Source organism: Loxodonta africana, chromosome 10 (assembly GCF_030014295.1).
Source record: "Loxodonta africana isolate mLoxAfr1 chromosome 10, mLoxAfr1.hap2, whole genome shotgun sequence".
In the NCBI taxonomy this organism is placed as follows: Eukaryota; Metazoa; Chordata; class Mammalia; order Proboscidea; family Elephantidae; genus Loxodonta; species Loxodonta africana.
Genome location: NC_087351.1, coordinates 94,159,609 through 94,180,909, shown reverse-complemented (window position 1 = coordinate 94,180,909; position 21,301 = coordinate 94,159,609). Strand labels below are relative to the sequence as shown.

The window sequence follows — 21,301 nt, the reverse complement described above, 5'->3', positions numbered from 1 at the left end:
AGGATTCTAATTAAGATTATTACATGTAACATATCCTATCAACTGTAAGAATCAGATTGTAGCAAAATATACTTATCTCTAAAACTACATCAAATAAATGTGCTTTTTTATTCAGGAGGTGTTTGGATAGCTTACATTATCTCTAGGTCATTAAAGTGTATGTCATTAGGCCAGTGAAGCTTCAATGAACTGGGTAATAAAAATATGAGGTGACAGAATAGAATTCTTGGTAAGAGTTTGCTGCATACCTTTTACATAAGTGTGGGGATATTCTTGGTGTTATATGCTTTTGCCACCTTCACAAAAGGAAGAAAAGAAGTTCTCAGTAGTTAATTGCATTAATTCAACAAATATTTGAGTACTTATGTATCATTCACTGATAGGTATTCAGTATATGATGTTGGGCAAAATAGCTTTGGTCTTTGCTCTTACAGAGTTTTAAGTTTAGTAGGGGCATTAGATATTAAATGTTCGCATCAACAAATATATAATAGATTGTGATTATTGTTATGAAGGAACATTAAAAGGTCTAATAATAGGTTAAATGGTGGAAGGTGGCAGTTGTTAGGGAAGACTTTCCTGAAGAGAAGTGGATGACACGAGACTGAAGCCGAGATCATTCCAGGCCAAAAAGAACAGTACCAGTACGTGCACAGGCTCTGGAGCAGGTAGGAACATGAAGACAGAGAGCGAGAAGAAGCAATGCTGAGATGAGTAATGCCTGATCGTGTCAGTATGTTTCCTGTAACACTTTAAGGGCTGCAAAGTCTAGCATGTTCAGATTTAAAAACAATCACTTTTTATGCTGGTGGGGAATGAATTAGAAGACCTCAGGAATAGAAGCAGGGAGATGAGGGAGGAGAGTATTCCCAGAAGTTCAGATGAGAGATAATACAGCTTGGACTAGAATTGTGGTAATGGAGGATAATAGATGGATTCAAGATGTAAAAGCAATAGGCCTTAGTGATGCATTGATATGAGAATGAAGGAGAGGGTAGGTATCTTGATCAATCAATAGAGGGTGTTGTCATTTACTTAAATTGAGATACTAGAGGAAAAGCAAGTTGAGGTCAGAGAGAGATTTCAGTTTTAGGTATTTATTCAAGCAGTAGGTGTTTGGAGGCAGTCGAATATCCTGGTTTGGAGCTAAAAATACGAATTCAGGAATTGCCACCATCTAGACGGTCGGTGAAGCCTTGGAAGTGAATAAGATTGCTAAGAGAAAGTAAAGTGAGACCAGAGTTCAAATCAGAGCTCTGAAGAACTCTAATGTTTAGAGCAGAATAACAGTCGGCAAAGAAGACGACTTAAGTAGTATAGCTAGAGAGGTAGGAAGGATAGCAAGAGAAAGTGGCATCTTGTAAGCCAAGCTAAGAGAGTCTTTGAGGAAGGAGGGTGTGTCACCTTTGTTGAATGCTGCAGAGACAGGTGAAGAAAGATGAGGAAAAATATTTATTGGTTTTGGCAGTATGACCCTGAGGAAATGTTGACATTTGCTGTGGAATCCTGTTGGGAGTGACTGCAGAACGAACTGGAGAAAAGAATTGGAGACAGTGCATGTAGACAATTCATTCGAGAAGCTTGGCCATGTAGGAAAGTAGCTAACAGATAAACAGTCATTGTTGGAGGGAAATTGGGGTCCAAAGGTTTTATTTTCAGTAACAGAAGATTACTAGACTTTGTTTGAGGAGGAAGAGGTCCAAAAAAGGGAGAAGATAAATCTGTAAGGGAAAGAAGAAATAACCAATGGAACAAGGTCCTTAACAGAGGTGGACAGTGCAGTTGAGACTTCCGATAATGAATTTATACTGAAGCCAAGGTGTTTAGTTGTGTGATTTTAAGAAGAATGAGGTATCTTTCTCTAGTGCAAAAAAGGAAAATGCGTTCCTTTAGATAAATATAAAAATGTTCTATGCCTTATAAAGACTACTTAGCTTCTCCTTTTCTGCCAGGTTACAGTAGAAAGGTAGAGAAAAGTCGATCTGCATTTAAATGTCTTTTAAGCAGTCTGATGCTCACTTTGCCTGTAAAAATCTGAAGTCTTCTTGGTTCTTAAGTTTAGGAAACACAGGAAATTGCTTTGCATCTGTTACTATGAAATGATCGAATGATAAGTGGTACTTTGATGTACTATCTGATAAAACTTCTGGGTTGTAGTGATTTATGTTTTGAAATTATTTCCATAAATTCTTTTCTCCCAGAGAGCATTTGACTACTTCAATTTAGCAGCGAATGCCGGCAATTCACATGCTATGGCCTTCTTGGGAAAGGTACTGTACATCCTGTGAATGTATGATGTAATAGGGAGTGGTGTTTGCATAGTAAGCACATACTGTGTTCAGGATCTACGATTTACCAAACATTCTCAGGCATTTTCTTAGGCAGCTTAAATATTAATATAGCATTTGCCCATCAGTATGTTGATTAACCACTAAAATTAGCTTTTGCTATGTGTGCTCGTAATTCTTTGTATATTGTATTGAATAACAAGGTATTTATTCTTCATGTTGTGCACTTTGTTTATTATTTTTGCCAAATCTGTCATAGCTGCGTATTTCCTTCCATGGCCAGTAGAGACAGTTAGTGCTCGTTGAGGATGTCTAAGTGGCACAAATGGTTAAGCACTTGACCACTAACCAACAGGTTGGTGGTTCGAACCTACCCGAGGCTGCTTGGAAGAAAGACCTGACTATCTGCTTCCAAAAGGTCGCACCCTTAAAAACCCTATGTAGCCCAGTTCTACTCAGCAACACATTGGGTCACCACAAGTCAGAATCAACTCAGTGGCGGCTGATAATGTTTGTTGAACTATACCTCCAGACCTTTTAATTGTCCTCAGTATGATAGCCATCACCCACTTCTCAATCCAGTTCTCTTCTCCAGCAAGAAAGTATTTAAGTCTGTAGACTTAATGAGTTGATTGCATAGATCATGGCACAATTTCAGAGCTTTTTCTTTCGTTGTGCAAATCAATGAGTATTTTCATCTATAACCAAATCCCAAGGTAAGGAGGTTTAGATGAAATATATCACAGAGGTTTTTACAAATAGGAAAATCTAATCAGTACTAACCACATGATCCCGCTTGTTAATCGGGGCCCTTTTGTTTAAACATGCAACTTTGTTTAAACATGCCAACCATTACAGCATCGAAATTGGTATTCCCCCATCTGTTTTGTTAAGCATGTTAGAACTTTTCATTGCAACCCCTTTCGTTCTTGCTCTGAATTACTGGTTATCTCTGTGTGAAAAACTTATTTCCCTTGATTGTAGTTTTCTTAATATGTAGATTGGTTGTTCAGTTTTTCCTTTCCTTGGTCCTTTATCATGTTCCATACCTAGTAGTCTCAATGTTCATTCAGTGTTTTAAATCTTTAAAAATAACCTTTTAGTTATTTTCCTGAATCTAAGACCCAGCCTTTATCTTATCCTGAAAATAGATACTTAGAATGAGATGTGATGGGAGAAAAATTAAAGTGGGAGAGGGTTGTAACTGTTAATGAAATTGTGGTCTGTTTTCCAGATGTATTCAGAGGGAAGTGATATTGTACCTCAGAGTAATGAGACAGCGCTTCACTACTTTAAAAAAGCTGCTGACATGGTAAGACTTCATGACTCAGTGTATTGAAATATGCACCATATACTGGTGGCGTAGTGGTTAAGTGCCATGGCTGCTAACCAAAAGGTCAGCAGTTCGAATCCGCCAGGCGCTCCTTGGAAACTCTACGGGGCAGTCCTGCTCTGCCCTATAGGGTCGCTATGAGTCAGAATCGACTCGACGGCAGTGGGTTTTTATACGGTTACTTTAAGGAGCCCTGGTAGTACAGTGGTTAAGCACTGGTCTGCTAACTGAAGGGTTGGCAATTCAAGCCCACCTAGTGGCTCCACAGGAGAAAGACCTGGCACTCTGCCCCCTTGAAGGTTACAGCCTAGAAAACCCTATGGGGCAGTTTGGTTCTGTCACATGGAGTCTGTGAGTCAAAAGTCAACTCAGTGGCACCTAACAACAACAGCTATTACTTTTATAAGTTTATTGTATCCACGTGTTAATCATAACCAACTATTGCCGTAAATTATTGAAAGGGCTTATGGTAAATACGATTTATGTGAATGAATTGACTAGAAAAAGCCTCCCCAATAAAAGAGCTTTTTTTTTTTTTTTTTTAAGGGATCAGACTGTTGAACATTAAGCCTGTTCAAATTTCATCAAAAGATATGCTGATCAGGGAAATACCGATTTTCTTATTGGAATTGGGAATTATGAAATCTGCTTCTATTTGTATTGCAACTTGAGGCTTAAACTCTTACATAATTGAGTACTTAAAAAAAATCTTAATACGTAATTGAGAATTTCTTTGGCCTGGAGTTTACCTCAGAAAACTGTGGCTACCACTTAATACCCTCACTGTAGTTCCAGTGTCACTCAAGTGTTTCCAGAGGAGCACTGGGACACTTTTTAAAGATGTGTTGTTGGATCTGTCCCTCTGAGTTTAGGCAGATTCTAGATTTGTCTCTCATAGCTTTCAAAATAATGATTACCATTGCTTTGCAGCACTCCAGTGATCTTCAATATCTTTGCCACCTGATAGCAGTTTTGTTGTTATGACCCAGTTGTTGACCTCGCCCCATGATATCTTCCTTTTTATTGGGGTGGGGGTTGCCACTCCAACACACACACACGACCTACTTTCAGTTTTAAAAAGATGAAATGTATAAGTTGAATTTTGTATTATAAATTCATGGTGGAGGTGGTCATGAGGTAAGTCAACAAAACTTAATTTGACTTTCCTGTTTACTCTTTTCAGACAAATTGTGGAAAGCTTCCTGAATGTTTAAAAAGTCAGCATTATTTTAGTCTGATGGGAAGGAGAGAGTTCCATTTTGAATTGTAAAGTACTAAGACATGTTTTGAATGTGTTTATAAGTAATTTCTTTTGCTGATATTTTTCTTGCCTATTTTTGAATGAACCCTTTTTCTCTTTTGTCTAATTTCTCTGGTTTGCAGGGCAACCCAGTTGGACAGAGTGGGCTTGGAATGGCTTACCTCTATGGAAGAGGAGTTCAAGTTGTAAGTGTTCAAGCTAACATTCTGACTTTAAAAAGCAGTCAGCTTATGAGGCAGGAAGGAGGTATTCCTTAGGTAGCGTCCAGTCAGCCCTGGTGAGGGTGTTTCATTGTACCCAAAGCTGAATCTTTTCCTTTTGACTTTGTGTTTGATTCACTACCACCCCTCACCCTGCTCCCCCCTTCCCAACTGCCTCTTTAGGAGGGCTGCATCTCTGGCACTTTCTTCTGAGAATGTGAAACTGTTTCTCAAGCTGTTTTCTCATTCTTCCATCTATGCCTTTTACCCTACCTGCCCTTCCCATCTCTCCAGGACTTAAACATCTCCTTATTTCATCATTCAAGCCTCTAAAAGTGCTCTCCCATTTAGGAGGGGGAAAGCTTTCCATTCTATCCTCTGCCCCTTCTAGCTACCATCTCTTCTCTCCCACCTTCGAGCTACAAGCTGTTCTGTCTCTAGCCTTTCACTACAAAGCCAAGCTCCTCAAAGAATGAACTCTATTAGCTAGTCACTCTTCAACTCTTAGCAGTCAGGCTTCTGTATAAGTCACCAGTAACTTCTTAAACGTCAACACCAATTGACATTTTTTGGTTCTGCCTACTTGAACTCTCTCTATCCTAGGGGGTCAGTTACTGTAAGCTTCCTTGGTTTTCCTTGACCATTCCTTCTCATTCTTCTGTACTGCTATCTCTTGTTGGGTGTCTCTGGGTTCTCCTTGATGCCGTCTTCTCTTCCCTGTTGATGTCTCCAGGCAATATGTTCTTTTAAGTTGTGCCTAAAACTAAATGTTAACTAACCTTAACCTTACAGTTAAGATTCTAACCTATAGGTATTACCTAACACAAAAAACAGGCATGCTATCTCATTTTGAGTCCTTCTAGTTATTTTAGGATACTAAATTCAGTAGTAATCTTTACTTTAACTTTCTTTGTGAACACATAAGGTATTTGAGATCTAATAATCATATAGTGTTTGATAAGCTACACAGTAAAGGAGCTAATAAGGGGGGATGGTTTTTATTATTTAATATTAGAAAAATTGAGGTTGAAAAAGGATCAGTTGGTTAGCAGAAAAGATATGGCTGTTTCTTCATTTCTGGTCTGTTTTCGTGCGTTCTGAGAGCTAACATACAAATTGTTCCACAAAAACTCTGTTTGCTTTTCTTCACAGTTTTAAATCTTAACCCCACTTTGACTTAAAGCATATGACCACCCACATGTTACAAACATAAGAAAGTAGTCTTTTTGTTTTTGTAAAAATATAGGCAACGCAGCATTTGCCAGTTCACCATTTTTTACTTGTACGGTTCAGTGAAACCAATTACATCAGTCACGTAATTAATCACCAACATCCACTACCATATTTTCCATCCCTGTCAACAGAAACTCAGTGCTTAATACTAAGGAAAAATTCCCCTTTTCCCCTTCGCTTTCGACCGTTAACCGCTTTCACTCTGATCTCTGTACATTTATCTTTTCTAAGTGTTTTGTATTATTGAGATCATACAATATTTTTCTTTTTGTGATTGACTTGTTTCACTCAGCGTAATGTTTTCAAGGTTCACCCACGTTATGGCATGTGTCGGGACTTCATCAGTCTCTCTGACGTCTCTTCAGGAGTATTTTGTATGCTTTGCTGATACCTTTTAGTGAATGAGCTCTCCTGACATCTGACTATATCAGCCTTTCAAGCTTTCTGCTCATGTGGCCTCTCGTTCTACAGAATTATGATCTGGCGCTCAAGTATTTCCAGAAAGCTGCTGAACAAGGCTGGGTGGATGGGCAGCTACAGCTTGGCTCTATGTACTACAGTAAGTAACGCTGAAATTGATGATGGGCATACCGAGATAGGAAGCTCTGGTGGCGTGGTGCTTAGGTGTTTCGACAGTTCGAATCCACCAGGTGCTCCCTGGAAACTCTGTGAGGCAGTTCTGCCCCATCCTCTAGGGTCGCTGTGAGTCTGAATCAACTGGACAGCAGCAGGTTTGGTTTTGGTTTTGGTATAGGTATACCAAGACCAGAATTAACCTCTTTTCCACTAGATTAAAAAAAAAGAAGAAGAAAATTTTCTTCTTTTTTTTTACACTAGATGGCACTGTGATGTAGAAGTGGTAGCCGTCCAGTTCTGGTCGATTACTGTTCTTCCAACTCAGGGATCTGTACCTCTTGTTTTTCATTGCAAGTTATAGCTATTAGTCAGAATCCCTTCCTTCCTAAGGAAAAATTCTGACTTGCGTTTAAAGTTGCACTCTTCATTGGTAAAGCTTTTCTGATGCTTCAATTAAACCCTATATAAGGCCGCTACTGACTTTTCATGTGGTTTTTCTTACAGATGGCATTGGAGTCAAGAGAGATTATAAACAGGCCTTGAAATATTTTAATTTAGCTTCTCAGGGAGGCCATATCTTGGCTTTCTATAACCTAGCCCAGATGCATGCTAGTGGCACAGGTGTGATGCGATCATGTCACACTGCAGTGGAGGTAAGGTCTTTTCTACTGACTTACTAAGGGGAATTGATTTGCCCAGTAGGAAAGTCTACCTTTTAATTCTTGTTATCTTTGTAAGATTTTTTGTAGAGCAAAAATAGACTCAGCCTCCTGGCACTGGTACACTTAGGGAAGACACTGAGGATCTGTATGTTGCTATTGTATTTATTTAGCTTGTCTCTCCCTATTAAAGTCAATGTTTATAAGGGCGGATATTGTTATACACAGTATCACTAGCAAAGGGGACAACACCTGATACACAGCCATCAAAAAAAGTGTATGTTGAATGAATATTACAAACAGGAATGCTAATTCTCCTGATCTGTAGTTTTCCTCTTTAGCTTTCTCGTATCTAGCACATTAGCGTGACGCTGATAAAATGCTTAGAAAAGTTTCCAGACCTCTCTGTGCTTTCATTTCCTCACTTTTAAGATGAGCTATTAATAGGACTTACCTCATAGGGCTGTTGGAAGGAGTAAATGAGTTAATATACGAAAACCACTAGAACAGTGCCTCGCACAGAGTAAATGGTATGTAACTGCTGCTATTTTTATGAACCTGTTGACTTCTAAAAGCTAAGTGAAAAGCTTCAATAAATATCTCAGACTTTTGTGCAAATTTATTAAAGCTGCCAGAGATACAAGAAGTGAGCTTAAGAATCACTTGCAGCCAATGTGCAAAAATGATTTTCTGGCATATCTTTCTACTTATTTTTCATTTATATATTTTCTTTCCTCTTCTCATAGCTGTTTAAGAACGTGTGTGAACGAGGTCGTTGGTCTGAGAGGCTGATGGCTGCCTATAACAGCTACAAAGATGGCGACTACAATGCCGCAGTGATCCAGTACCTCCTGCTGGCCGAGCAGGGCTACGAGGTGGCACAAAGCAATGCGGCCTTCATTCTCGATCAGAGTAAGGCTCATTTTACTTCTGCCTTAGATTGAGGTTACAAGGCCGTATGCTGGCTTAACCTGTCCAAAGGAAAAGCCACAAAGAAACATTCTTTATTGTTGCAAATGAAACAACAATACACACACTTAAATAATTTTTCCCTCAGATCTCTAAGCCATCAAACTTAGTGTTACGATTGGTGTTGACAGTAGAAACAGATTTGGCATTCATCATAAAATTAACTGCCGTCAATAAATAGTGTGCAAGATACAGTAGCTAAGAAAACATTGCTTTTCCTGAACTAGATGGTTCCCGGCTACCACTAATAACCACCCTGACAGGGAACACAACAGACAGTCCCTGACGGAGCAGGAGAAAAGTGGGGTACAGAACTCAAATTCTAGTAAAAAGACCAGACTTAATGGTCTGACTGGGACTGGAAGGACCCTGGAAGACATGGCCCCTGGACTCTCTGTTAGCCCAAAACTAAAACCATTCCCAAAGCCAGCTCTTCAGACAAAGATTAGACTGGACTATAAGACATAAAATGATATTTGTGAAGAGTGTACTTCTTAGCTCAAGTAGATAACATGAGACTAAATGGGTAGCTCCTGTCCGGAGGCGAGATGAGAAGGCGGAAAAGGACAGGAGCTGGTTGAAGGGACATGGGAAATCCGGGGTGGAAAGGAGGACTGTGCCGTCACATTATAGGGCTGGCAACCAGGGTCACATAACAATGTGTGTATAAAGTTTTATATGAGATACTAACTTGAACTGTAAACTTTGACTTAAAGCACAATTAAAAGAAAAAAAGAAAACTTTTTTTTTCCAGCAATATATAGCTCCCTAGAAATGGCTCAGTTATTAGTCTCATTTTTGGCTCTGTGGATAAAACGTGTTTCAAGAAATAGTGCCGTCCTGAATCTGTTGATTCCTTTGCGCTCAAATATCTTACTCCAGTACTTGTTAAATGTGAACATTTGTTTAATAACTTGTTTAAACAAAAATAGCCAAATTTTGTTTAAATTATACTTCATATAGCATGTTTTGTTTAAATTATGCTTCATATAGCCCCCCTAGTTTGCAAATGAAGCCTAAAAGTTTAGTGTATTTCCTTAAATGCCTGATTTGTATTTCATTTCTTTCCTTACAGGAGAAGCAACCATTGTAGGTGAGAATGAAACTTACCCCAGAGCTTTGCTACATTGGAACAGGGCTGCCTCTCAGGGTGAGTCGTTAATTCTAGGTTAGGCATTTCACCGGGACCTCTCTCTATTGTTTTTTGTCTCCCATAAAAATTAACTGATGTCATTCATTACCTTGAAATAAAGCAGGGATTGCCTAACTTATTGGCATTATGGCTGGTATTTATCACCGAAATGGAAATTCTGGTCCCAAGGTTTCTAAATTGAATTGCAAAGACTATGTACTGGACATTTTTATCACACTATGGTTTATTCTTTGATTTTTAACTTGAGGTGAATTCAGTATAAAATGAGCATTGAGTAGAATATTTAATATAATATCAGCCTAAAACCCAAAAGAACTCTAACCATTTCCCCAGTCTTTTTCTTTTGAATATTTCTTTCTCACACATAGTCCTCTCAGCATTAACAGCTGCTTATCTCTTCTCCAAGCTGAACTATTTTAAAATGTAAAAGACATGATGGAACCAAAGAATGATCATTTGAAAAGTATTTTTAGTGAAATAAGGAGCCCTGGTGGCACAGTGGTTAAGCACTTGGCTGCTAACCAAGAAGTTGGTGGTTCGAAACCCCCAGTTACTCCACAGAAGAAAGCTATGGCAGTCTGTTTGATTGACAGCCTTAGAAACCCTATGGGGCAGTTCTGCTCTGTCCTGTGGGGTCACTCTGAGTTGGAATTGACAACAATGGTCTTTTGTTTTCCTTAGTGAGATAGAGAGACCACCCACCTTCTTTTACCTCTCCCTCATTACTACAAAACCCTCTGTAAAAGAGATACACTTTTAGTTTAAATTTTTACTGATTTTATAGCATGTCTGAGGGGTTTGTTATAAAGTTGTATACTAAAAACTAAATTTCTTTGTTTTATGTAAGCGTATTAGCAGGAGGAGAAATAACAATTTTAATTTTAAGCACACTTTATTTATTGGCAGTTTATTTACCTTCTGTTTAAGGCTATACTGTGGCTAGAATTAAGCTCGGAGACTACCATTTCTATGGATTTGGCACTGATGTCGATTACGAGACTGCATTTATTCATTATCGTCTCGCATCTGAGCAGCAGCACAGTGCCCAAGCTATGTTTAATCTGGGATATATGCATGAGAAAGGACTGGGCATTAAACAGGTGAGCATGAGTTCAAAACAAATGTTTGAGTAACATGACTGTGATTTGGGGGAAGCATTTGCATTTTTATAGAACATAGACTTTCTTTGGAACTTGCTCAGACTTTGGTCATGAGATGGTTTTGCAGTATTAAAGAAGGCTGCCCTTCTATCTCTCATCTCCCAGCACACCCACATACCAGTGTCCATACTATTATATTTAGAATATTAAGCTAAAGACAGACTCAAGAAAATGGAAATGCAGTACTGCTTTTATTGATAAGTCCTTGTTTGAGAAACTATCTGCCCCCTTCAGCCAAATTCTATTGTTGCTAAATTATTTTGAGAATAAATTAAAGTGTTTGCTACTAATAAACTTATTTCTGATTCTTAAACCTTTGTAATGAATCTGATGTTCTGTAGACTCATAGTCTAAAATTTTGCCTGCGTACTCTGAAAAGAATTTTGACAAACAGCGTACTCCCTTGCACATTTTCAAGTTGCTATTTAAAATTTTTCATCATAAATTTCAAAGGATCTAAATTCGAGCATATTTTAAATATTAACATTTAAAATAGATAAATGATTAAATTACTCTTAAATATATCCAGTGGAATCCAAGTCCCAAAATAATTTGATACCCATAATTCTTAATTTTTAAAAAATACATGAGCTGCTTGGTAGAGGGTCAGCAAAAAGGAGGAAGACCCTCAATGAGATGGACTGACACAGTGGCTGCAATAGTGGGCTCAAGCATAACAACGATTATGAGGATGGCGCAGGACTGGGCAGTGTTTCGTTGCTGTACGTAGGGTCACTATGAGCTGGAACAGACTCAACGGCACCTAACAACAACTGTAGGGTTGCAGGCTGTTTACAAGGATCTTGTATGAAACAAGTGATAAGAAACAGGAAGCAGCCAGTTGAAAAGTTTCCAAAAGCTACTTATATTTTGACACTGTTCTGTCTCTGTTATAACTCTGGTTGAAGAATCACTGAATTAATTAGTACATCATTGAAAGAAAGCTCCTATACCAACAATTTACAAGAACTAACTCAGTTTAAGACAAATTATTTTCTCCTTTGGCATTTGAAATGGAGTCCCTGAGCGGTGCAAACAGATAATGTGCTTGCCTGTTAACTGAAAGGATGGAGGTTCCAGTCCACCCAGAGGTGCCTCAGAAGAAAGGCCAGGTGATGTAGTTCCAAAAAATCAGCCATTGAAAACCCTGTGGAGTATAATTCTACTTTGACACACACGGGGTCACCATGAGTCAGAGGTGACTTGACGGCAACTGGGAGTGGTGGCTGGCATTAGATTTTGTTTGTTCCGGATTAAGCAGTAGTCCAGCACTCCTGATAGGAGCCACCTCAGCCTTCAGTACTCTGCTTTGATTCTTTCATGTTCATCACCAAATTACTGACTTTCTGAAAGCTGCTCCTGCATGACAGTGCTAATTCAGTTGGAAAAAACCCCAGGTTTAAAAAGAGGGGGCCTGGCTTACAGTGTAGACTGTAATGTAACACTTTTGTAGAACAGAGTGGATAACTTAATCTTTCCAGACCTCTGCATTTTCACCTGTAAAATTATTTCTAAGGGTTCTCTCTGCTCTACAAATCTATGATTGCATGCCTATGACTCTATAACAAAGAATTTGCCTGCTTTAGACGTTCAATTCAACAGGTATTTTGTAGTTAGTTCCCTGCCACTACCTCTATCCCCAATGCTGGCCAACAATATAATACAGTACTTTTTAATCTAAAAAAAAAAATACATGAGCAAGTTCTTTAATTGAAAATTGTATCTTTTCCTTTTCTCCCTGAACTTAATTTCCGGTCTGCCTTTCCCAAAGAATCGTATACTGATGTAATGTTTTTAGTGCTTAGGCCTGTTACTAATTACTCTATTATGTTTATCTGAAACAAGAAAGTATATACATTCAAATATTGAATCTTATGTGCAAAGATTCTAAGGCACTAAATGTTAAGAAAAACTTCTAAGATATCATTAGTCTCAGTTGATCAGTTACTAACACACTGTTGATCAAATCAACATATTGATACAAATTTTGATAAAATTTTACTTTTTGCATTAACTATTGAAAAATATATCTTTAAATGACATGTTGGAGCACTTAAAAAAAAAAGTCACCATATCGTGAGTAGATTTAGCCTTAATTCTATTTTTTACTTTTATAGATATGTGACTGTACCCTTGCTCCCAAAAATAAGTATATGGGAATGGGAGAAGCTTCACCAAAGCAAGGCCACTTAATTCTTTGAACTGTTTTAGAGTTCTGTGCCAAAAATCGGAGTGGTCTGTCATTTAAAAGTGTTTTTAATGATCTGTAAGCTGACAGCTTGATTAGATCCCCCTTCAGCTTTACTGGACACAAAGAATTGGAAACCACAGACTTGGCAAAAGGATCTGTTCCTGAGCCTGATCATTGGAGTCTTTGCTTTCTCAGTTTCTGGGACGAATACTGAAAGGCCTTACCAAGGGTTAGCAAATGACTGTTGACCCTACCGGTGCTCTGTCCCTTAGAGACACTCATGTGCTCCGGGGTTGAGGGAGAGGTGTTGATTTCATTATACCTTTGCTACTGTACTATTTTTTGTGACAGAATGCCTTTTCACATTTAATATGAATTTTATTTTCAGGATGTCAAGTTTGAATTTCACATTTATTACAATATTAATTATAAATATTAAATACTTTTATTTTTTTCCAAAAACCTTGGAGCTGCAGGCTCAATGCATTCAATCTGTGGAGAATTTCTGCCATAAAGCATGGTTATCGAAGCCACTCTCTGATATTGTCAAGCCGTTCAGCCAGTCAGGCTTAGTTTCCATCAGAAAGTTTGACTGTTTAATTCAGATAAAGTTTAAGATATGTTTGAGGAGAAATATAAAGATTTCATAGAAGTTTTGATATTTGTGGAATACATCTAAAAAGCAGTCAAGATTCAAATGATACAATTTTAATAATCTGTTTTTATAATGGAAACCCTGGTAGCGTAGTGGTTAAGAGTTTGGCTGCTAATCAAAAGGCCTGCAGTTCAGATCTCCCAGGTGCTGCTTGGAAACCCTACTCTGTCCTATAGCGTCGCTAGGAGTCAGAACCGACTCGGCAGCAAGTAATTGATAAGTCCTTACAGTAAGGAATATCATAAAAGGCGTAGTATTCCTTTGATAAAAGTACTGGGATAGAACGCTGGGGTTTAGTTTTGAGAATAATGAATGATATATAAAAAGAGTAACTATTAATTTCTAAAAGACACTTTTTTAAAAAAAAATGAGAGATTTGAACTACTAAAAACTAATCAACCCAGCAGCCGGCACAGCTAGAAAGTACTCAGCATTAAGTCAGACGACGATTTGGTATAGCTGGAGTAAGTAACAGGACGGTAGTGCTACGGCAGATTTGATTTCATTGCCCTTTTAAATCATCTGCATAGAATCTATTGTCATGTAAAGTTTGATCCATGGGTTCTTAGTCCAGATTTAGTCACACTTTTTAAAAAGTCAGAGGCGCTAACCATGCGTTACCATTGTTGGAAGGTGCTTTATAACTAAGGACACATCCTAGAGACAAGTATAGGGAAAAACTGAAGGAAACTGCTTATATTAAATGCGTGGAAACAGTCATTTTTAGTGTTTAGCTTCTTTTTCCCATGTTCTCATTAAATTCGTTCTTACAAGTTTGGTATTGACAATAGTCAGGGCATGGAAGAAATGAGGTGGTTTTAAACGAAAATTGTCATAACTCTCATCATGACATTCTGCCACCCTCCATCCCCCTCTGCCACCCACTATCCCATTCTTCCATGTGTCCGAATTCAGAACACTCTAACCTGAACCAAAATTAATAATCATGTTTTATCCTTTACAGAAATATGTCTAAGATAGGAAACACAGGATGCCCTGTGGGTTTATAGTTATTAAAGGAGCCTGCTCCAAAACCAATATTTCATATTAGCTCTTTATGTGGAGGCCTGTGAGGTCTTTATATCCCAGGGCAATGTGCCTGAGTAAGGTTTGGGTAGGTGAGGCCTTTCTTCTATAGAGTGGAGAAAAGTTGCCATGTACACAGGCAGGATCTCAAGGAGATCCCTTTTAGGGAAGAGCACAAATGGAAGTTGAGAATCTGAAAAATAAAGTTTCTTAACGCGATCCATTCAGGTACCACTCGGAAAGTCTTAAATTATGTGTACCCCAGTCCAAAGATCACAGCTGCAAACTGAAACCAGGAGTTGTTGACACTGATTGAAGTTTTAGGTAGGAAAAAATTAACGAGACTTACCGCCAACCTCTGGAAATCTCCAGGTAAACAGTGTTAAGCGTTGATGTAGGGCTGTATCCAGCATATGTCTACACAGCAAATGGGATATTGGATGGGGGAAAAGTGAATTCAGTATTCTGATTTTTAGTTAAAATTTTCAAAATTATGCTGTTAGATAATTAAAGAAATTTTACCCAAGTAAAGCTCAGGGTTTTTCTTCAGGTTAACTCGTTGTTGAGCTGTCTCTGACTCAGAGCAATCCCGTAGGACAGAGTAGAACTGCCCCATAGGGTTTCCAAGTAGCATCTGGTGGATTCGAACAGCTGACTTTTTGGTTAGCAGCTGAGCTCTTAACCACTGTGCCACCTGGGCTCCGCTTCTGTAGCGTAGGGAAGTACATTTTAAAATGAAAACTTGAAAGAATAAATCTTCCTAATATATGAATGGAAACCCTGGTGTCATAGTGGCTAAGTGCTAGGGGCTGCTAACCAAGAGGTTGGCAGTTCAAATCTGCCAGGCACTCCTTGGAAACTCTGTGGGGCAGTTCTGCTCTGTCTAGTAGGGTCGCTATGAGTTGGAATCAACTTGATGGCAATGGGTTTGTTGTTCTGTTGTTGTCGTTTTAATGTATGAACTAAATAATAAATACTACTTATTTTGAAAAGAAATGAATTTTGGCTTATTACCTATGTTTTAGGATATTCACCTTGCAAAACGTTTTTATGACATGGCAGCAGAAGCCAGCCCAGATGCCCAAGTACCAGTGTTCCTAGCACTCTGCAAGTTGGGCATTGTCTATTTCTTGCAGTACATAAGGGAAACAAACGTAAGTGGTTTGTGGTTTTTCCAAGTGTTTTGTTTTGTACGTAGTTTCTTCTCATTTTTTTCTGGAAAAAATTTAGCACCTATACCTAGAAATATGTGTTATGGGGCCTTTTTAAATTTCATTGTATTTAGGCACAAAGGATAATACCTTGTATTTACTTTCTATCAGGAATAACTTCTTAAGTGGCACTAAAACAAAACAAAAAAAATCATAGACTGAGAACATAACTTGTAAGTTTAAATTCTAGTGTTTAATTTTTCTTATTTGTTAAATTGTAACTAAAAAATATTACTCATTTAGCTACTAAACATTTGAATTCCTGCCCTCTTCACTTACATGAGAGAAGACGGGAAGTAGCCCATCTCTCACGAGAACTGAGATTTTCAGCTACTGTACCAGCTGCTGTACCATCGCTACAAATAGGTCACAGGTGTGCCAAGATACTGGTCCCCTGGGCCCACCATCTCCCAGTGTTTCTTCCAAATGTTTTTTGTGAAAAACAGTTGGAAATTTGTGCGTTAGATTACTGATGGAAATGAATCTTGCTAGACATTTTATATAGCCAACTGTTGTAAAATACTAGCTCAGTTACTGAGACATACTACTTTGAGCTTCAGTTGAAGCTAAACCCTTTTTTTTTATAAGCATACCACAAAAAGTTCCTAAACCAAGTATTTTAATAAGCTGTTTATTAATCTCTGGGTATATTAATCTCTAATTCGTGATGTAATTTTCTCCCTTCCTTCTCTGACATGTTAGTAATCACAATGCATTTTATTCTGTTTCCATTAAGATCCGAGATATGTTCACCCAACTTGATATGGACCAGCTCTTAGGACCTGAGTGGGACCTTTACCTCATGACCATCATCGCATTGCTGTTGGGAACAGTTATAGCTTACAGGCAGAGGCAGCATCAAGACATGCCTGTGCCTAGGCCTCCAGGGCCACGGCCAGCTCCACCTCAGCAGGAGGGGCCGCCAGAGCAGCAGCCACCACAATAACAGCCACCACGTCTGGGCTTGAACAGTGACAACTGAGGACATCGTTTGCTGATGAACACTTGCATCTGATTTAGGACTTTGGATCAGTGTCCACCTCCTGGAAGAGGCACAAGGAAGCATTTAATTCTTAAAAGCTGCTTAGAATCTGCTGCCTTTATTTTCAGGGATAAGTAACTCTTACCTAAACTGAGTTGAATGTTTGTTTCAGTGCCATGTGGAATAACAACTTTCAGTGGCTTCCCTTTTTTTTTTTCTTTTTTTCTGGAAACATACGTGAGACACTCAAAGTAATATGTGCTGAATCCAGCTGTCTTTCTTGGGTCCTTTTGTTCCTTCTCTCAATGTGCATAAGTTCTTATATCAGCCATCTTTAAGGTCTTATGGATCAGTACTAAAAACTGAATCAGTATAAAGAAGAAACCCCAGTTAGTTGCAAATTTAACCTTAACATGTTTGAAAGTCTGAAAATAGAACTTGCCTTTTAAGTTAAAAAAAGAAAGAAAAGAGATGTCTTCAGTGTTTTGAAACTGCAGTAACTGAGAAACTATTTTACCAGTCCACATGCAAGTATACATTTTCAGCATATTTGTTATTTTTAAAAGGGGATGGTTGGGAGGTTTCTTATTGGTGATTGTCACGCTTGATACCATACTTCTCTCCTTCAGAGCCTGAAAGGCATCCTTAGAGAGTCCTGCGAGGATTTCCCTCTTTGGAATGGAATATATCATATGAGCTGAATCCTTGAACTAACATGAATTTGCCCCACCAAATGGCATTTGCTTGATTGGTCTGAGTATACAGAGACTTGATCTGGAAGCCAGAGGATGAACTAAATAGGAGAAATTAGAAAAAATAGTCTAATTTTGTACTCTGAATAGGGTACCAAGGTCATAGACACACTTTCCCAAAAGTTGAAGCATTTGTTCCCAGGATTTATTTTACTTTGCATTTCTTATTGCACAAAGAACAGACCATCCTCCTGAAATCTTTAAATGTGAAATATATGACAGACATGACTACCATTATAATACTAAAACTCAAAGAAGGAAAGATTGATGAAACCCAGTAGTTGAGGAAAGCCAAAGCCAGTTTGTACTGTATTATACTGCTTGGGTAGATTTTTATTTCTGCCAGTTTCATGTTACAGTAGAAAGTGAACTGCTTGCTTAGTAGCTATCATACTCATCTCCTCCCACTGTTAATGTTAGGAAAATCAAAGCTACCGCACTTCAGATTTGTCTGGTTAAATAGCACAGATAAAACCGACAACAACAAAACTGGGAACTTCACGTATCACACAAAAGAGAATTAAAACTTCAACCGAATTTGTATTTCTTTTTATTAGCAGATGGTGATGTTCACCAGCCTATTCTAGTCTGAGGCTACATTAGTAACTGGGCAGGCTTTCTGTGCCTACTAACCTCAGTCTGTTTATATGCACATTTATACTCTTGTTCTCATGATCCATCATCTGCCAGAAAACTTGAAGAATTTATTATCCTATAGAGTGATAAGGCTTTGGTTTTCAAAGTTGGGATTGTATTCAGAACTAGATTTAATTAGTAGTCTGTAATGAACATGAAGGATTTAGATGTGAAATTGTACACACTTTGTGTATGTATGTGTGTGTAGAGTATTATGAGAAACCTGGTAAGCAAACTTTCCTTACAGATAAATTGCTTCCAGATTTGAAGGGGTGGCCATAGAGAGAACTTCATGAATAAAAGCATGTCTGTGAAAGGTAGGAAATTGTACCCACAGATGTGTGTTGGCGCCTTGGGCAGCTCTTGTTGTAAATATTGACATTAGCTTGATCTCTTAGACTTGAGTGCAGTTGGTACCTTATGCTGGTATCTTCACCACTGCCCCTCCTCCCCACCCTTCAAAATAAGTCTAATCCACAATTCATCTAGAAGGAACTGTTTTTATTTATTTAAAAGTTAAGAAACCCTCCAAGGTGACTGTCAATGTCCATTTTTTTCTTTAGCCATCACCCAATTTCTCCTCAGGAGCATTTTTATCTGTATCTTTACTTCCTTTTGTTAGCACTTTGAAAAAATATTTCTTAAGGTAGTGTGCACTACCTAAGGATGGATGGGAAAGTGTACCATAGTCTTGTTCTCCATGCAGTAACAAGCTTCCTATTCGTTTTCCACTTATCATAGCCTTACTGTTATCAAAATATCCCTTTCTTGGTTTGTTTTCACCTCCTGTTTTACCCTGGGGTCATTTGTTACCAGAAATTTGAATGGTATACTTAAAATAACTTAGTTCCTGTGGATTCCTTTAAAGAATGTCTCAAAGTACTTTGCTCCCTTTTTTCTTTTTTGTTCATGGGACACGATACCTACGCAAAAAGGAACTGGGTTTGGTTTTTCTCCTAAAATTATGGTCAATTTTTACCTAATCAAATGGCATCCATTTGAATAAAATGACAGTAACAAAAGCTAGTTAATGTCAGTGACATTAAACTAACTCAGGGATTCAGGAGTTTTAATGTTAGAATTTATAGTTAACAGACAGAGTGCGGCCTCATTTCTCCTTGGTAGCCCATGCTCTCCTGATCCCTTTTATAGTCCGTCTTCCTGCCCTAGAAGGTGGTGAGAGTAGTACTCTAGTTCGCTTCTGTACTCCTTGTGCATTTGGTTTGTTGGTTAGCTGACTGTTTCACTACTTAGATAGACTTGAGACTGTCCATTTCACTTCTATTTGACATTACAAAGGTAGTAAGTTGTTTTTGTGTGTGTGTTTGAAGACTTTGTTCATGTTTTCTGGGTGGGGCTTATCTTAATTTTGGTTAATACTCAATGGCACAGAGAAGGTAAATTAAAGGCTTTTTTTTTTTTTTCAAAATTCACTATTGAGTACTTAAATCAGATTAACTTGTAAATCATTAAACTTGATAGACTCTTGAGATTTGTTACCCTTCTGCAGATAAAGTTAATTTGTGAAAGTTTCACCATTAAGCTGTTTTATCTCTGTACCATTGGGAAGTTTTAGAAACATCCACCAGTGACCTGGTGAAGATCTGATACTCCGTTTAATTAAGGAACTGCTGTGGCCTCCAGGAAACTTGTGTTTTATATAGGAGCTTTTTGTTTTTCCCTCCCTCCCTTGCTCCTCGTGTTTGTTCTTCAGTGTTTTGGAAGTATGCATGCAGGCCTGTAAACGAAGACCACAACTCTTCATGCGTGTAGCGTGTATATTAACATCTAACTGCATCTGCAGAAAACTTCCTTTATGAATGTTTGCACTAACATTTCACATGCACATTTCAAAACAAGATGCTTCAGGTAAACAGCCCCTTTACCTGCCAAGAGGAGCACTGTGGGCTATATTTGCCCCCGTGACAACTGGTATTGTTTTGGAAGTGGGTTTAATATATGTTACACGATATTATGCCTAAAAGAATGCAGGAAATAATCAGAGCAAAGGAAATGTCTGTTTTCACGCAAATATTTTTCATCAGTCATTGCTGTCAAGTGGAAACACAAAATTTCTGATGCCGTATTGTCTGAGACACTAGCTGCTTTTTAAATGTGTAGTATTCATTGAAAAGAAGGTAAATTTCTCCTTCCATTTGGTATGTCCAGAAAATTTAAAACGATCCCAATTAAAAATTATTGCATTTTAGCGTGACTGTTTGCACAACGTAAAATCCAATGTTGTGTGCACGAGACGGATCTTTTAGGTGTGTGCAGCGAGTCATCTCACATGCACTGTTTCTCCCCTTTGGATTGACAGACAGGCTGACACTATCTTCTTTGATTTAAAGAAAAAAAATCATAATGTTAATATGATCAAAGTGTAACCACTATGAATACACAGGAGAGGAAGTTTTAAAAGACCATATGCTGGCATTGTGAAGGAACACCATGGTAGACTTCTTTGTAAATTTATTTTGTATTTAATGAAATGCAGTATAAAGGCTGGTGAAGTGTAATATAATTGTGTAAACAAACAAATCCTGTTAATAGAGAGATGTACAGATTCGTTTTGTACTGTATCTTGAAACTTGTGAAATAAAGATTCCACCTCTGGTTTTCCTGTATGCTGGACTCTACCATGGAGAACACCTTTCCCATCAGACCTTTTTATTTTTAGCCTGAATGAGTCAATGTTTAACGAACCTTTTTGGAACTTGAGGAGCTTCTGAAAAAGCATTCATTTGGGGACATTTTAATCCATCTTTCACTTGCTTTTAACTCCTTTAAAATTCAGATTCCCGTAAGTTGAAAATTGCCGTCGGGAGAATATGAATTTGCTAAGAAATGTTACATTTTTTAAATCTCTGAAACTTTTGACCTGAATCAGCCTGTGATACATAAAAAGCAAGAGTCACTTTAATTTAGCCTCATGATAGCATGATTTACCCAAAGTTTAATTTACTTACGCAGTGCCTTGTCCCAGAAATTTAAGAGGGCTTACAGAGATGCATAG

At 38.1% G+C, this 21,301-nt stretch overlaps 1 protein-coding gene across 1 annotated transcript in view; it reads left to right on the top strand.

Annotated features, from left to right (window-relative positions):
* Window positions 1–20,912, top strand: part of SEL1L (SEL1L adaptor subunit of SYVN1 ubiquitin ligase) — a 65,041-nt gene extending 44,129 nt beyond the window's left edge. The window contains exons 12-21 of the mRNA XM_003408805.4: window positions 2,202–2,270; window positions 3,523–3,600; window positions 5,005–5,067; window positions 6,787–6,874; window positions 7,396–7,544; window positions 8,297–8,462; window positions 9,595–9,669; window positions 10,600–10,772; window positions 15,730–15,858; window positions 16,652–20,912. Coding sequence (XP_003408853.1) covers window positions 2,202–2,270; window positions 3,523–3,600; window positions 5,005–5,067; window positions 6,787–6,874; window positions 7,396–7,544; window positions 8,297–8,462; window positions 9,595–9,669; window positions 10,600–10,772; window positions 15,730–15,858; window positions 16,652–16,861 — 1,200 coding nt within the window. The 3' untranslated portion in view covers window positions 16,862–20,912. The remainder of the gene's footprint in view (window positions 1–2,201; window positions 2,271–3,522; window positions 3,601–5,004; window positions 5,068–6,786; window positions 6,875–7,395; window positions 7,545–8,296; window positions 8,463–9,594; window positions 9,670–10,599; window positions 10,773–15,729; window positions 15,859–16,651) is intronic.
* Window positions 20,913–21,301: the final 389 nt, after the last annotated feature.